The sequence below is a fragment of the Aspergillus melleus genome (assembly GCF_016097325.1).
Source record: "Aspergillus melleus strain CBS 546.65 chromosome Unknown contig8, whole genome shotgun sequence".
Taxonomy (NCBI): domain Eukaryota; kingdom Fungi; phylum Ascomycota; class Eurotiomycetes; order Eurotiales; family Aspergillaceae; genus Aspergillus; species Aspergillus melleus.
Window position 1 is genome coordinate 152,206 of NW_025763377.1, and position 17,267 is coordinate 169,472.

A 17,267-nucleotide genomic window follows, 5' to 3' on the forward strand; every position below is an offset into this window, starting at 1 on the left:
TGTACATTAGTAGAAAAATCTAGGACTGCATTTGAGTGAACCAAAATAAACCGTACAAATCCATTTCATTAACAGACAACCATCAATGAATCCATCCATTCCTTAACCTCGAACAAAGGGAATGAATACTTAGAACTTAGAACCTGAACACTTCCAACCATCCTCATCCCCTACCTTTTAACGGAACACACACACACATATCAACTAGCCCTCACCTTCTCATTATCTCCGTTTCCCTCTCCCCATCAACATCAGCGTCAACATCAAAATGTTCCCTAGAGGAAGGGATCTTATACAACTCAACCTCGTCCTCGTCCCTAAGCCTTTCTCTTCCAGCCCCGCCCTTAATCCCATAACCACGACCATGAATCATATACCCTAGCCCCAAAGCACTCTTAGTAGTAATATACGACCTACCGCGAGTCTGCGATGTAGAGTGGGAGTTAGTAGATGAACCTCCACCCGTCGCTGTACCGGTCTTCCTCGAAGACGAGAACAAGGAGAGCGCAGACGGGAGAGAGCCGAGTTTATGGAGGACTCGAGACAACGAGAGTTTGTCCAGATGGCGCGCGCAGGGAGGGAGACAGGCGACGGTGAATCCGATGCCGATTTCGATGTATGTCCAGAAGAGCATTATGGAGACGATTCCTGATTGGAGGGAGGTTAGCTTTGGTGTCGGATCTCTGTCAGTCTTAGGGGAAAGGAGGTGTAGACTGTGATTTGGGTGGGAAATGGGGCCCTGAGGAAGCATACCTTCTTGATCGATTGTTGGGAGTGTCGTGGATAGAATTTTTGTGGTCGGGTTTTGTGTCCCCTGGATTACTATTTGGATCCAGCCGATCATTCGTAGGAGACCTGCTATGACGGCGCTGGAGGATGGGTTAGTGTTGTTCTTCGAGTAGGATAGACTTTACATAGTGACCCATAGATAATGGATGATGGGACTGACAATATACTACAGAGAAAGACCAGGCAGACCTGGAGTTTCTTTCGAAAACTCATTTGCAAAGGCGCAATCTAACCATGGACATCATCTGTTAGCCGGGAGGAATCAGTGCAGGTGTAACAACTTCGATCCAAGGTAAGGTGCTCAGCCAGACATACCATAAACAACGGCTCAATCAAAATCGCCAAATCCATGACCCAGCTGAACACTGCGCAACCAGTCTGCATCGCAAACGTATCGACACATTTACTTCGCAGCGAAGCCAGACTGGCCCAGCTGACGGACGGGTCTGCACCGCATGCGAAGACCTCCAAGAATAAGAAGATTAGCGTCCACAATGTGACGAGGACGATCAGAGTCCAGTTGGCGTAGTCGAAGGGAGTTCGGTACGCGTTGCCTGCTTGTCCGGAATTTGCCATGCTAGGGTTATTTTCCTTTTCTCTGCGGACCTAGGCATGGGAAATTCACGCACCTTTGAAGATCCGCCGGAAGAGGAAGAGTAGGGCAAGTTTGATCAGGCCGATGGCGAGGACGTGGCCGATCCAAAAGGCGTATTCGAACTAGAGACGTGTAGATACGAGTCAATGCTCGTGTCCAGGAGACTCAAATGATTGAAGATGGAGAAGGACCTTTCCGATTTGTCTCTGCTTGGAAGCAGTGATTCCTAGGTCAGAGTGCCCTCCGACAATCTCCATTTGCGCCCCTATAAAGCGAATCACATTTAGCACGATATCTCTGGCAAGGTGCAAAGGTTTGCTCTTACCTATGACCATCGCTACTCCGGCAGCTATCGTGAGCAACTAATAGGCCAGCAATTGTCAGCTACAAGCGAAGATTCCTTGCAAGAGCTCACTCACCGCAGCAGGCACGATCAGAAAGTCATCGACCCCGACGATCCGTGAATTCCGTCGCCATCCCGAAGCTCGAATCCCCAGCGATACGATGACAAGAACCGGAAAGATGATACCGATGGCCGTGACGCTTTCTTTGTTAACGTATGTCATTGTAGCTGTAGGTGGACCACCTAGACTGGGGGGACGTATTGGCGAAAAAGTTCCAGACTGGCAATCAAGCAGAGTCGTAAGGCCCATCCCATATTTGATCCCACCCACCCTACACCACGTAGCACCCCTAACTTACCAAATGGAAGTCACTTATCGTCCTGCAGGTGATAATGTTTGCTGTGGGGGCGGGGGGAATCAAAAGACAGGCAGCAAGTGTTTCAAAAACGACCTGATCGTCCCTCAGACCGACGACACACATCAACCTTTCCGGGATACGCTGTCATGCAGGAGTATAACTTACTGTAGTACCAGCTCAATGGTTGGTATAAACGCGCTAACCTCCTATAACGCGTAGCCACGCGTTGACGAAACCTCTCCTTTTTAACTATCTACTATAGCTCCAAAAAGGCCTCTTTAGGGCTATTTAGCGATAATATTAGAGGTAATTATCACTTGAAGCCATTTAGGGTATAACGCTGGGTGATTACGCGGCGGCCGAATATGCAAACTTCTGACTACCCATTGTAGGAACTGGGTGTCTCCATTATCAGCTCATCACCACATACCTGGATGGGCCCCTGGACGAGGAACTGCTTTGACTGGGTGGCTGGCCGGTGGTGTCAAGTTTGGGTTGCATTGAGGGCTAATGCATCTCAGCATGCTTCGGGGGCCTCAGAGGCAACGACAGAGAGCGTGATAATGCAGGTCAATCAGCCCGATTTGCAAGCTTGTCATGACTCGTGACATAGAGGGACAAGGATGCAGAAAAAGCACGTATACGCTGAGCCAACTGACCATGCAGGCGACCGGATCAAATCATACAGGAGAAGTGGGAAGGCAAGAGTGGTTTATGGGCGCTAGGTGGCTTCTTCGTACGGAGTACTACTACAGGATTTATTATTTAGTTACTATTGCTCTTGCGCAGACCGAGTTCACCGGAGTGTTTGCTTTACTAAGTCTGTGCCTACAACTACCTACGGATCCCTTTTCGTTTCCTCGCACTCTGTTTCTATCGTATAATCCCTCGCCGCAAGATGGCCACAATCGAAGAACGAGAGAAGAGACCCTTTCTAGCCGGTGAGGAAGGCGAAGCTGATTCGGAAGCTCTTGCTGGCTCCCGACATGAAAATGGCATGGATTCGCAATCTCGCTTTCTCAAGACCTATCGCCTTCTTTTCTTCCTACAAACGGTCTTCCTCGCTGGGAACCTCGCTTTTCTGGGCTGGAATATAAGTTGTGCGAATAAAGGCCAGGTCAGCCATGGCAATGGCATGGGCCTCCAAGTATATAGTGAGTTGTTCAGTCCTCTCCCCCACACAAAAAGGAAAGGATTAACGAGACCAACACCCGCATGTGCACTGTTAACCAAGAAACCCAAATATAGCACCAGCACAGTCCGCTCTCCAGTATACAATCCAAGAGATGGCCTCCGCACCGCCCGGTAACCCCTTCGCCGGAGAACCTAGTCCTGAAATCGACCGCGCCTGGTCAGATTTGCTCAGAGGTGAATCGATCCCCTCCAGCCTTGAATCCAAAGCGAGGCATACACTGAATGCGGAACAGGTGGCATGGTCAAGATATCCGAAGACGAGCTCCGGAAAATGAACAAAACGTCAATCGAATTAAAGGACGGCAGTGGGTACTTGGGATATCTGGAGACGATCCACATGCTGCACTGTGTGGTACGTACAGCGTCTTTATGAACCCCCAGAGACAGTTAGTCAGTAAGCTGATAATCTGATCCAAGAAACGGATCTATCAATACCAATATCCAGACTACTATGCAGGACTTGAAGACTTGCACGCCTTTGAGCCGGGCCATTGGGGTAGCTCCCTCCCCCCCCCCCCTTAACCTTATCCCTCTTTAAGGCACGCTGACATCTATCCTCCAGACCACTGCCTTGAAGTCCTCCGTCAAGGAATATTATGCAACGCCGACATCACGGTCAACACGTACTATTGGAAAAGCGCGACAGAGATACACGGCAATAGAACGGGGACGCGGAAATGCACGAACTGGGAGCGGATTCAAGAATGGGCGATTGACAGGGCGGTTGAATTTGATGGGCCGGATTCGTTTCTGGATAGTTTGGTGAGGGAATAAGGGGCAGACAGATTGACTGAAGACATTAGAGATCAAGGACATATAGCGCATTTCAAGGTCAAGTCAACTTTGAGGAAAGGGAGACAGAGAGAAAGAAAAAAAAGAAGTTTTCTCCAAGTCGAATCAGCACAAGGTGTAATACCTACTCAAATCCATGACGCGATAGCCAATTTCTTGGTTTGTTCCAATGACAAAAGGTAGTATACCCTTTCAGTTTAGTTGATAAGCTATGAGATGATGGGCTCTTCCATTCTCAGTAAGTTTGAGTATGTGGTAGTCTAGGTAGTGTTCAATTAATTCGATCCGGTTCAAGGAACCAGTCGGTCAAGGGTCGAGAGAAATCGATAAATCCAACTGAAGTATTAAGAGGAAAGTCAGATGCAGACGCACATGAAGCGCACATCTCTATTATGCACGCACAGTCCAGATCCCACCCATCTTCATCCTGCAAGAAAAACCCAAAGAACTCGAAAGAAAGAAGAATACACTCAAGAAATAACTTAAGAGCATCAAAGAAGATGAAATAGATTATCTCGATAACAAAAAAAGACAACCGCCGCCAGTGTGCATAGAATAGGACACCCGAGGGGAATAATAAGTATAGAAAAGCAGAACAGAAACCAAGAAAAAGACAAACTTTTCAAGGTGGTCAAACCACCCCATCTCATTATTTGAGAAAGATTTCATGCTGTGAGGTCGTGACGCGTTTTATCCATCATCCATATTTCAATCCTCTGTATGGAATACAGACCCAATCAACCAGTCAACCAATCCTTTCATATTGGTTCATTCCACCACGCAGCAAGAAATCAGAAAATCGAGAAGATAGCATTAGAACTTTTGTTTTGTTTGTTTGTGTCATGAGAAAGTAGAGGAAAGGGATTAGTCAAGCAGCATTCCTTCTTGGCTTGCTTGTTTCCCTTTCTCATGTTTGTTTGTTTGTTCCCATTATGATAACAGGTAGATAGGTTACCCTTAATTAAAGGCAAGATAAAGCAGTTCTTTTTCGTTTCCCCAATGATAAAGATGGAGACCCAGGCCGATTCGCCAGATATGCATAGACCAATGAGATGGCATGACGGAAAGAAGCGAAGAAATGGAAGAGAAGAGAGAAGAAGAGAAAGAAGAGGAGAGAAGGAGCAGATAGCGGAGGTAAAAAGGGGTGAAAAGGGGTGAAAGAAAAAAAAAGAAGAGAAAGAGAGAAAAGGCAGATGAGCGCAGTCACACAAGCACATGCAACCATATCAAAGAGATAAGGACATTCCACTGATTGGCAATGCGCACTCTTGTCCGACATGAAAGGAAAGATGTAACTACAACATCCAATCCAATCCGTTGGCCTCTTCTTCCACGGGAAAAACCTCCCGCGCGTACTCCTCCATATCTCGCCAGCCCTGCCATAGATGTCGCGCCTCGTCCGTGACTCGAAGCGATATCACACCTCCGGGACCCTGCATCATTCCCGCTCCGGCGCCCTTACCACCGGCCGGGCCCAGTCCCTTGGGGGATCCTGCGGCCGGACGGGAGAATTCGGGCTGCGGGAAGTAAGGCGCGTTGCAGCGACCAAACACCTCTTCCAAGGCCTCCAGCTGTTCCCGATATCCGGACGGAATATTGACTTTGACTTCGATCTTGGGCACGCGAACGTAGTTGCAAGGGCGGTTCAATGCGCGCGAGAACGCCGCACAGACTTGGTTGGGGGAGAGCGTTTCAAACGAGAGGGCAATTCTAAACCGAGCTTTGGTTAGCTTTGTCGCAGTCTAAAAATATCCCTCGCCGAGCCAATGCGAGATAACAGGATTGCGCGAGGGGTACGGAGGAACGGAGTATTCCGGAAGGAGAAAATAAAATAAAACAAAACAAAGAAAACATACCGGTGTCCGTGCCACTTCTTCACCCCGTCTTTGAAGATCTGCAGCAACGCCGGCCCAACATCGTGCTCCGCATCCAGCCACGGCAAGGGAATATCCGGATCAAACGGCGCATGCCATTCAAAGCTCCCGTCCGGCATCAGCTCCATCTGGAATAGAGGATAGGGTAGACTCGTGAAATTATTGTTGTAGATTCCGGTGTAGACGAACGTCGCGGGCAACCCCAGCTGTCGGATGTAATTCTCGACCGTGAATTTCGGGGCCCAGAGAGGCACGGGGGGCCAAGGACCGTGGACGGAGTGATCGGGCATGCTGCTGTAGATGTAGTGTTGAATTGAACCGGCTCGCTTGGCGGCGTCGGCGAGCGCACGACCGATCGCGACTTCGTCGCCGGATTGCGAGGTGGTGTTGATGAAGGCGAGGTTGGCGCCCTCGAAGAGGGAGTCCATTAGCGGGACATTGTCGAGTAGCGGACCCTGGAAAAGGGTGACGTTGGGGAGGCTTTCGAGCTCCTCTGCGATGATGCCTTTGAGGGAGTGGATTTGGGCGCGCACGCTATGTCCGACAGCGGAGGCAACGCGGATGAGCGAGGCGGCTTGTCGGCCCGTGGCGTTGACGACCGCAATGGTCTTCTTTTGTTGTGTCATTCGGGGTGGGGTATCTTAAGGGTAGAGAGGAGTAAGAAGATAAGGAAGAGAGGGGAGGAGTCGAACTGAATGCGGGAGAGAAGAGCAGGAAGATTGCGGGGTAGAAAACGAGGGCAAAGGGAGGAGGAGAGAGCGACCAGCGGTCGAGCAGCGATTGGGTTGGAAATGCCGGATGCGGAATCTGGAGTCAATTTCTTCTTTTCTCCAAACAGAGGCAGAGTTGGCCGTTTCGCCTAGTTGTTCGCCGAGATTAATTGGGGCAGAGAAGAGGGCCGTTTAGGGAGTCAAATATGAAGGCATGGAGCAACGAATGGGCGTGGATGCGCAACGAGCGATCAAGTAGAGATGATCCGGAGTGGGGAGCGTCTGGCGGAGCTGCTCAATATGTAATGAGAACTCCCGATGATTCGATAATGCCGCAATCGAGAAAATGGATGGTGCAAGAGAAGATATGGAGGATGGTTATTATAACTACTCTGTAAGATGCTCGCAGGGTTCTGGCGGTGCTCCCAAGGTTGTCTTTCTTATGAAGACATCGCGACACGACGTCCGGGCAGAATTAGTATTAATAGAAATGGGGATTAATGGCCTCATGCTCCAAAATGGATCAGGGAAAAAAAAAGACTCGCAGTCAGGAGGACATGGAGACTCCCAGCAAAGAGATTAACAAATGAAAAAAGATAACCCCAAAGCCCCGGTGGGCTGTCCGACCAGCCCGACTAATGAGCGTGGCCACTGCGTTCTCATTATTTAACCATTGTATTCTTATTACCCCTACCTTTGCTCCCGGACCAGACTTTTAATAAAATAAATAATTAGCCAATATTAGGTGTACTCCGGAAGGTGACCAAGGAAAAAAAAAAAAAAAAAGAAAAGAATAACCCGCGTGGATCAGATGCAAGGCTTGGTTCCGAGATTCGCAGCCCACACTGCCATTATCATATTAACATTTAACAGTTTACTGTAACTCCAGCTATGGCTTCATAAGATCAACCCTGCAATGTACATCGTAACACGGAGTAAAGCCATCACGTCACTCATCTCCCCGGCCGCCACTCCCATTCCGGAGTGCATGAACGAGTCCAGTGTCATCCAGACAGAGGTAACTCCATAGCAGAGGCACCAACAAACAGACCAACTACCACTAGGCGACGGCGTGGATTGGGATCATCCGGGGTTGGTCAATAATAAGGATGCAATGCGCATCGTGCTCGGGAATAAAATAATATAAAAGCAAATAATCAAAGAACTAAAAGAACTAAAATAATGCGTAGTCCGATGTGGCCGAAAAGGTTGGGATCGAGTAATGAGAAACAGTCATAGAAACCGCGGACGGTCCAGCCCTGCGGTCTTCAAACCGGGAGAATTTTTCCATTTTCACCATTTCATCTTCCATCCATACTCCGTACTCCATTGAGTTCGTTGACTATACTCAATTCGAGGACGATTACCCCGTATTTCCAAATGTCAGGGTTTCCCCTCATTCTGATAACGAAGTCCAAGTTCGCCAGAGGACAGACAGTCTACAGTACAGTTACAGAATCCGGTCTCGACCCCGACTGCCTCCTGCTACTTGCTAGAAGCGTCCATTTCTCCGCCGATGGGTTCGTCGCTGGCCATTGACCGTCTTTCCTTTACGTAACTCGGGATGCGGTCGTGAAAATTCAGATTCGGCCTCCGTTTCACCCATTTGGTTTCATCCCCTGGATTGCCGGATCGACGTCACCGCGGCGCACGGGCATTCTACAGTATCCTAGGATCCTATCAAGTACTTCGTAGGGAGCATCTCGGTATCCGTTCGTTGTACGGAGTAGTACAGTAGATATTCTGGGCTTTCAGATGCATCATCAGGCCTTTTGCACTGTATTACTTTGACAAGAGTCGGTATCGGATGATGTGTAGACTGTAGACTCTACAATGGAGTTCAGTGGCAGCGATGCGCGCCCGGATGTTTTCCCGCTCAGGTGACCCGCCTTTTTCTCCTTCCCTTTTGGTCTTTCTCCTGACCGAATCATACTAGAATCTGTTATTATCGTCGTCTTCTCTCCAGTCCGGATTAGTTGTACTCGTACACGCAGGACTATACACCGGACTAGTAAGCAATTCCTCGACTCAGCTCACCTCCGGCATTCCATCCTCCTCTAAACCAATCGCTAGACCGGAAAGACGCTCGTGACCACTTCCCAGCCCTACTTATCTACCTTCGACAGTAGGTAATAGGTAGTATACCGCCTTAATTAATCTTCATATACGTCAATGATCACAAAATAGGTAGAACTCAAATACCCAATTAAGTTCATCCTACACTTCCAGCTCTGATGAAACCGCCATTATGCCTCTACCTAGCTCCCTAGGTACATAGTACATACATGTTAGTGTACAGTATGTGTAGTGCGTACGGAGTACCCCGTGCATCCATCGGTCCCCTACCCGTCGACTACGGAGTACACCGTCGGTAGGCGGCTCCCTAAGCCTAAGTAAGTCTTATCAGACCTACAAACACCCACCCAACAACCGAGCAGAACAACCGAATAGAACCGAACAGTCTAGACAAAAATGTCCCGTGATGAGTATCAAGCAAAGAAAAGAAAAGAAAAGAAACCCGACGGTCCGCCGCGCCGACGCCTGTACCTTATCTTCGACCGTCCAATCTCATCTCGGGCTGGCGATCCGCCCGCCAAGTCCGGTCGTGATCGGTCGGCCGACTTGACTGACAGTGGCGTTGACAGTAAACTACAAAGCAAGTTACTAGTTGATAGTGAGTTAGTAGTTCCTAGTCAGGAAGTTCAACGGAGAGAGGCTGATAGGTAGATAGTGAGGTGGTATCGTGTTAATTGACTCCGTAAGGTAGTCCGTACTCTGGGGGAGAGTAGAGTAAATTAGGGTGTGTTTGTTTGTTTATTTCCAGCTTGATTAATTGTTTCTATCGAATCCAACGGAAGATCGGAGTAGATACTCGGAGTCATTAGATTGGATTGGATTGAATCAGATTACTATATACCGTACTCTATACCGGACTCACTAAGGTATTTCAATGAGAGTTGACATCATCCCAGAGTACAAACAGACAAGCTAAACAAACTCCCTACACCAGTACAAATACTCAGTAAAGACAAACTCCGGGGTCGAACATCCACCTCACTACTCCGTACTAACTATTCAGATTCAGTTCACCGAAAATTCACCATCCATGGCGCAATTCAGCCCCTCGCGCCGGCCTTTGAATGGTCGGTGTCTGACTGTCTGTGCAGCTCGACTAACGGGCGCATCTCCGCGGATGCATGTCATCGGTCTGAGTAATTAATTAGTTTGGTCATTTGACACCGTTCTATTACTTTGTCAGGGTCAGTGTGCTTGAATTCTTATTCTGTAGTAGGTATGTGTATGTGTAGTCTTTATAGGTGGAACTTATCCCCATCCCATCTTATTCTTTCCATCTGTTCCATCCATCTTCTTATCTTTACACCTGCGTCATCTATGGGATAATCTCATCAACGAACGAACCAAAACTACAAACTACCGGTCCCAATCTATGGCGCCGATCCCGCCATCCCCCGTTCCAGCTGGCGCTCCCCCGCTTCCTCATCCATCTCCCTCTCACTGATCTCCCGGGGTCCGATCCCCGCCAACCCCCAGATCCCCGGTCTCCGTCGCGCCAGCAACGTCGCCGCCGGCCGCTCGTCGGAATGCAAATGCGCGCCCGACTTGCGCAGCAGCATAACGTGCTCGGAGAGGTTCGCGTTGGCCGCCAGGAACAGCGGCGTGCGACCGCTACGGTTCCGAATGTGCACCGAACCACCTTGCAGTAGCAGGCATCGAAGAATGGGCAGGGAGGGCGACGACGCCGCAAGATGCTAGAATCATGGCGTTAACGGGACAGAATTAGACGAGATTAACGACAACTTCGGGAGGGGAAGGTCTTACGATCGGAGTGTTGCCCGAATAGTCCGCGTCGTTCAGGATCCAGTGGTGCTCGACCTTCATGATATCCTGGACTCGTTCGAGATCGCCTTGCGCGATCGCGTATCCGAGCATGGTGAGTGCCTGAACCCGCTCGGGAAGGGCGCCGTCTGGATGACGGAACACCGGTTGCGACACCTCGTTCAGTTCCCCGCGCAGGGAAATGGACATGTTCTTGGCAACGGTCTCCGGCGACGAGTCAGGAAGCGCCAGAAGGTAGGCAAGCTTGGTCAGCGCAGCTTCCGTCGTCATATCCAGTCCGGCCACGACGCCCGCTCGCGACAGACTCATGCCCGTGGCGTACACCGGGCTAACGCTACCAGTCAAACCTATTCGATGTCAGCAAGGCCGACCGTCTCCAATCAAGCATGATCACAAAAAGCTTACATTGAGTTACGTTGACAATGACAATTCCTCGCTTGATGGCGTCGGCAAACACCTTGGTCATGGCATTATCCTGACCGTGCGGTGCATTACCGGCTCCGAAGGTCTCCAGCACCAATCCACGCAGTCCCTCTAGTCGTAGCACCGCGTCGACCATCTCCGGCTTGATTCCCGGGAATATGCGAAGGCAGGCAACGTGGGTGGTGTCGAGGTTGGTTTGGATGTTGAAATGCTCAATGTTATTAGGTCGGTTCACCAGCTCCCAGTCGACGTTGGTTCGCATGGATGTCGTCACGGCCAGCGGGGGACAATTGGGCGAGGCAAACGCAGCAAAGTCGCTGGCCGATACCTTACTCGCCCGATTTCCACGGAAGAGTCGGTTGTTGAAGTAGAGACACACTTCGGGGATCATGAAGTGACTGGCGACCACTAGCGAACCCAGCAGGTTATCCGTGGCGTCATTCTGCAATTCGAGCATGGGAGCCTGAGATCCCGTCAGAACCACCGGCTTTCCGAGGTTCTGCAGCATGAAACTGAGTGCCGAGCAAGTATATGCCAGACTGTCGGTGCCATGTAGCACGACGAAGCCGTCGAAATGCGTGTAGTTTAGTTTCACCGTTTCTGCGATCTCGGCCCAACCTTTGGCGTCGATCGAGCTGCTGTCCAGGAGCTCGTCGAACTCGAAGACTGTATACCGCACCCGTCGGCCATATGCGGTCTGGGGAGTGCGCAAGCTCGGATGTCCCTTGACCGTTCCAGCTGCATCTACGACCACGTCCATGGTGGTGGATTGAGAACCATCACTGAAAGTAGGCACTCGAGCCAGGCAGTGTTCTTGAAAACCTCTGGCCGGGATGAATCCGCATGGCGATTGTCGCATGCAAATGGTTCCTCCGGTCATAATAATGAGGACCCTTGATTCAGGGATGGGGACTTCTGGCTGCTGCTCAGCCAGCTCCGAGATGACTTCGTTCATGGTGGTCATTGTAACGGATGTAGCAGTCTAAGAACTATCGCCGGATTCAAAGCACTGCTCCTTATCCTCCAGTCTTTGATCGAACGGCGGCAAAGATCTTCGATATTAGCAACCAGTAGGCCAGGTAGACTGGACGAAACAGTCCTTCAAGGTTTTTAGGGCTGTGCACAAATTTGCCCCTCAACGGGATAGAAGTGAGACAGATCGAATAGAGATGGCGCGACAGCTAACTCGGTGACTCGACAACGAGTGGTGACGTTTTCACTCAGGAACGAGATCAATAAGGTTCTCAGATGAGGGGAGATCGAATCGATACATATCACCAATGTCAACAATCTATTACCCCAAAGAAACCAGATTGGAGAGTCAGCGCGACTCCGACTAACGGCTCTCTATTACGTACTGGGAGCGTCTGGTTCGGTGGTTGGCCGGAGTCCAACTTGGTAGTGCGAGATTTTCGGGCGCACAACAAAAAGGGAATTTGGAGTCCGGTGGGCCAACCTTAAGTACGGTGTATTCTTTGGGGTCTTCCAGGCAGAATGTACTCCGTTGATATTAAAGGTCGAGGGGATATGCTCTGATCGAGTGCTTCGTATCAGCCCTCGCTGCAGGTTTGGGTATCAACCAGCAGTCCGACCGTGAAGGGTCAATGCATAAGTCACTTGGTCATCCGCCATCGGGGTCATAAACTACAGCAGATTAAATGGCCAGAATAGGCATAGCCAGTCACATGGAATGCAAACAACTCTTCGCTCCTTCCTCTTCTTCCCTTCTTCCCTTCTTCCCCTTCGCTCTTTCCTGTCCCGCCCGCCGATTCCCAGCCCCAAGCGACACCGGTGAATCTCCCTGGCTTGTATTTTCTGTCCATGCGTCTTGATAACTCTTCCACTTGTCTCTCCCGTCGACTACGTGGAAGTCCAGCCCAAAGCGACACCAGCAGACTGCTCTACTTTGGCGATCTGCCTGGTATTTTCTGCCTTTAGAAAACTGTCCGAACTCCGCCCGATGAGTGGACACCTCCCATGGCGAATCCATATGTTCTAGACCTTAAGATTCTCGACATCACTCCCTCAAAATGGTCGATCCAGGGAAAGCACTTTATCTTAGGACTTCGTCCAGAGAAACCATGATGTTGTTTGAACTTTTTCATTCATTTTATGATTTTTTTTATCGTCTGCAGGGTATCTCTTGTCTATGTACAGATTCTGTTCAGAACTTCTGATCCAGATTGATGTCGGCCTCCTCGACATAGCCACGTTATCGCTTGTCCATGAATCATGACTAACTTGAATGCGCTTCCAGGTTCAATGCAAAAAATGTTTGGTAAAAGAAACAGAAGAGAAGTGAAGATAGGATACTCAATATCCTGCTTTACTCGGAGGTATTACCCTCCACACAGCTTTGGCTGCCCTTGTACGACCGCCGACCCCGAGCGAACCAGTCAACAAGGATAATGAAAATCACGACACCGTACACGGCCGAGACATAGTTCATATCTGCCAAGTCTGTTAGCATAGGATCGGGAAAGATCGTTATCGATGGCAACTTACTTCCTGCGTGGACCGGCATGGTCGAAGGGAAGGAGTACATAACCAGGCAGAAGATGGTCCAGAGCAAGGTGACCACGTTGGCGAAAAGTCCCAGCTTGCCCAACCAGAACGGCCCGTGCTGAATGTTGTTGCGACCGCGGTACAGGAGGCAGAGAACAGGGCACGAGTAGGACAGATACAACAGAGTGATACAAGCGGTCACCATACTGTTGAATGCAGTAGACGATCCAAGGTAGAGCAGTCCAAGAGCGCCAACGAGGAACGAGCTTGCATTGTGGGCGTGCAACGGCACATCCAGCGTCTGGTTGACGCGAGACAGCCATTGGTGTCCGGGCATGCCCCGGTCACGAGCAAATGCCCACGCCAACCGAGACTGCCAGGTGTGGCACGCAATCAAGCAACCCATTCCGGTCACCAGCAGCAGAGTCTCCAAGACGATGGCGCCAGCCACGTTGTCCAGAGCTTGGTAGTAGAGCTCCAGGATGGGGACACCTGTAGCAGAGTTCAACAACTTGCCCAAATCGTTGAGACCAAAGAACATCGAAACACAATACGTCCAGGAAGTGACAAAGCCGATGCCAACGGTGGCCATGATTGCGATCGGAATGTTCTTTTCGGGCTGGGGCACCTCTTCCGCAAGATGAGTCGCGGAATCAAGACAGGCGAAGATCCAGTTCGGGTTGATCAAGCCGACGATGAACGCCATGCCATCCGAGTCCCAACCCGTGGAGTTGACGAAATGGCCAAAGACGTAGGACGCACTGGCGTGCGTCTTGGCGCAGGCAGGGACCGTGACCAAGATCACAAAGTAGGAGATCAGCGAGATGTACAAGGTGACCTTGGCAACGGCAGGCAACGTTTTACCCCAGCAGTTGAAAAGGTAGCAGACGAAGTTGATGACTTCGTATGCGGCCACGGAATGCCAGGCTTCGGGGACACTGTGATCAAGTCAGCATACTACACACGTGGAAAAAACCCGTCCCGAAGGTTTCGAGCTTGCAATTGCATACAATTCAGGATGGCCAAGCTGCCACATTCCAACACCGGCCTGTCCAAGACTGAGGGCTACACTGGCACAAGCGAAAACTGCGCCAGCATATCCGAACCAGCCAGTCAAGTAAGACATGAACCGGGCATACTTCTTGGGAGCAAGTTCGTTGGCCCAGAAATATTGACCACCAGCGTTGGGCATAGCACTTGCCAGTTCCGATAGCGACGACCCCACGCAGCATGAGATGAACGTGATCCAGAGCAGCCCGTAGACGATGAGAACCGTGCCTCCCGAGCTGATACCCGTGATCAAAGATGCCGAGATACCGAACCATGAGTTGGACATACAGAACGCAATGCCAATGAGTGAGATAATGGAGAAATTGCGCTGCAGATCTTGGGTGTAACCCATCTCGGCCAACTTGATGGCGTCGGCATTTTCGGATTCAGACGAGGTGCCGCTGTTCGTCGGCTTCACGCTGGGCTTCTTCTCTAGATCGATTTCGCTCATTGTGTCGGATGATCAGAAAGCTGGAGTTGAGTCAGCGGTTTAAGGTGATGGTGCAAAGGGCAACACAGTTGTCGATCGATAAGGATCCGGACCGGGCTATCGTGTTGCAGAGATCGCGTGGGAAGGTTGCTTTTTCGGGCGAGAGAAGAGTCTAATTTGAACCGATTATGGCCACCGTTGCATAAGGGCTTACGGATTCCTCAAGGCGCTTCGGATTCGGATCGGGTTCGGGAGGGGTTGCTGCTGTTGGACAAATTGGCTGCTGTTGGCAAAGTATCCGTCGATTCGGGTTTCGCGAAGCCGTGAGCCGCAAATGGGTGTCGATATTCGATGATCGTCGTTGTTGCTGGCGGAGAAGACCTGAACCTGTCGATACGTCGATACGAGGATACGGAACGGCCAAGGCAATCAGTATTACAGAACTCAATCTGTGTTTCTTTGCTTGTTTCTCAAGCTATCAACAAAATCGGATGGCGTGAAAAGGCAAGAGGCCTCTTGTCGCAGACAGCCAACTTTTAAAAAAGGGAAATGAAAAGGTCTCCACCACGATATCCACAAGGGAAGTGGTATGAGAAGAGAAGGAGAGGAGAGGAGAGGAGAGGAGAGGAGAGAGGTGTGAGGGAACGTGTGTTGGTGGTGATATGAAAAAACCCAAATCCACCGCGATGGGATGTGAGTGAGTATTTATGAGAGATCCCGGCTGCTTCTTTTTTCCTCTTTTTTTTTCACCGTCACTAAACGTTTTCCTACGACTCGAAGTCCCCACCGGACATTTGATAACATCATTCCCTGACCTCCGAAAGGGCTCCCCATATTTTTTGGTGTCTAACAATGTCTCCTACGGATGAACTAAACTGCACTAGACCGACTTATGCACGCCAGACCAAATGTCTCGAGTCCAGCCCGCCTTCATCCTCCTCTTGATATCGTCATATGAGGGCCGGAAATCGCTTGCAACCGGAAACTAGGCAACCAGTCTGGTTAGTTTCTACCGCAGTTATCGTTGAATCGCTTTGTGGCAACAGGGGGGGCTATGAGGTACCATTCGACCTTCGAGGGGAAAGTGGGAGGCTTGTCCTTTGGTTGAGTGTTTGACGCCGCACTATCGTTGGTCGATCCTTACTCCAGAAGTGGCGCCTCCCCACTTGTATGAATCGGTTCCGCCGAAAATTTTTACTTTGCACCACATTCGCTGAGAGATTCTTGATTCCTTGTTCTGTCTCTTTTCTTTCTCCGTTCTGTCGAAATTAGGAGGAACGTCATAAGAGACGTTGCGTGTCGAAGATTGGTATTGATTAACCGAATGATTCGGCTCGGTGAATTGATTGAGCCACGTTCTACGGAGCATTCGGGCCGTTCAGGGGATCTTGATCATGCTGCAAGATACGCCACAATCGATCTGCTCTTTCCCAGTCTGTTCTGTTCCCATTACTCCGTACTACGGAGTATACGGAATACTGCGTACGCTCACATAACAGTCGGCCGTGATGGCCGCGATGGCCGCAGCCCGCAAATCTCTAGTGAAACTCACTCTAACGATGCAATTCGTACCGAGACAGTTAACTGCTCCGTCCCAACCGCTCAGGTTCCGAATTTACTCCAGTCGCGTGCAGTTACTAGTCTTTTTGGTTTAGTAACCTCCACGACCGGATCAGTGGAGCTAATTTCCACGAAAGATCCTGACTTTTCATTCGCAGCTCAGCCTGAGGACAGGAATACTTGACTAAGAAACCCTCACCGGCCTACGGAGTTCCCTTGAAACTCGAGGCATTTTTCCTACTCGGTCGAATAAGAAATAATACCGCATAAAATGGACCGCTTGTCCGGATTCATACCCAATGGCATTCGGGAGAGTTTACAAATTCACCACCCTTACGTATGTCAAGCTCTGCTCTGTCAGTTGTCAGCCGTGAGTCCGGGTTTGCATGGAGTGTTTTCGAATTTCAAAGTTCGAACCCTTCGGTCCTTCGGAATCTGCTGCCCTCCACTCCACGTCGAGGGGCTGTCAACAAACAAACATGTGTCTGCCTGTCCGGCAACTGCAGAGTGACGACAATCCGGTTTTCGTTAGCCACGGAATCTTCCCGCCCCTAAGAGAGCTTGTCCGGCTGCTCACTGCTCAGCCTTGCCCGCCATTCCCGCACGAACAATCGTTGCCCGTTGAAGCAAATTAATTTCATATAAGTTCCCGCGGCGCTTTCCCTCGCCCGGCGATCTTGTCGCATATCGGCCATATCGGCGTATCCTAGACGGTTTGATTTAACGGGGAAGCTTTGCTAAATTGAGGATGGTTTTGTTATCTCGGAGTGAACTGCGAAGAGTAG

General features: G+C 50.2%; 5 protein-coding genes across 5 annotated transcripts; 1 reads left to right on the forward strand and 4 right to left on the reverse strand.

The window, feature by feature from the left end:
- Positions 1-998: 998 nt before the first annotated feature.
- On the reverse strand, positions 999-1,950 carry LDX57_012160 (uncharacterized protein; the record flags this gene model as incomplete). Its single annotated transcript, XM_046093896.1, has 6 exons — positions 999-1,034; positions 1,105-1,343; positions 1,419-1,506; positions 1,576-1,649; positions 1,710-1,746; positions 1,804-1,950. 6 exons carry the CDS (start codon positions 1,948-1,950, stop codon positions 999-1,001), a joined length of 621 nt encoding a protein of 206 aa, XP_045949875.1.
- Positions 1,951-2,984: 1,034 nt separating this feature from the next.
- On the forward strand, positions 2,985-4,054 carry LDX57_012161 (oxidase ustYa family protein; the record flags this gene model as incomplete). Its single annotated transcript, XM_046093897.1, has 5 exons — positions 2,985-3,240; positions 3,335-3,454; positions 3,514-3,632; positions 3,698-3,776; positions 3,843-4,054. The coding sequence occupies 5 exons, from the start codon at positions 2,985-2,987 to the stop codon at positions 4,052-4,054; spliced, it is 786 nt and encodes a 261-aa protein (XP_045949876.1).
- Positions 4,055-5,367: 1,313 nt separating this feature from the next.
- LDX57_012162 (NmrA family NAD(P)-binding protein) lies at positions 5,368-6,572 on the reverse strand (the record flags this gene model as incomplete). The annotated part of the gene is made up of 2 exons (XM_046093898.1): positions 5,368-5,782; positions 5,929-6,572. 2 exons carry the CDS (start codon positions 6,570-6,572, stop codon positions 5,368-5,370), a joined length of 1,059 nt encoding a protein of 352 aa, XP_045949877.1.
- A 3,530-nt stretch (positions 6,573-10,102) lies between these two features.
- LDX57_012163 (putative lysophospholipase) lies at positions 10,103-11,901 on the reverse strand (the record flags this gene model as incomplete). Its single annotated transcript, XM_046093899.1, has 3 exons — positions 10,103-10,426; positions 10,497-10,861; positions 10,920-11,901. 3 exons carry the CDS (start codon positions 11,899-11,901, stop codon positions 10,103-10,105), a joined length of 1,671 nt encoding a protein of 556 aa, XP_045949878.1.
- A 1,362-nt stretch (positions 11,902-13,263) lies between these two features.
- HNM1_2 (putative choline transport protein Ctr) lies at positions 13,264-14,943 on the reverse strand (the record flags this gene model as incomplete). Its single annotated transcript, XM_046093900.1, has 3 exons — positions 13,264-13,388; positions 13,443-14,380; positions 14,453-14,943. The coding sequence occupies 3 exons, from the start codon at positions 14,941-14,943 to the stop codon at positions 13,264-13,266; spliced, it is 1,554 nt and encodes a 517-aa protein (XP_045949879.1).
- Positions 14,944-17,267: the final 2,324 nt, after the last annotated feature.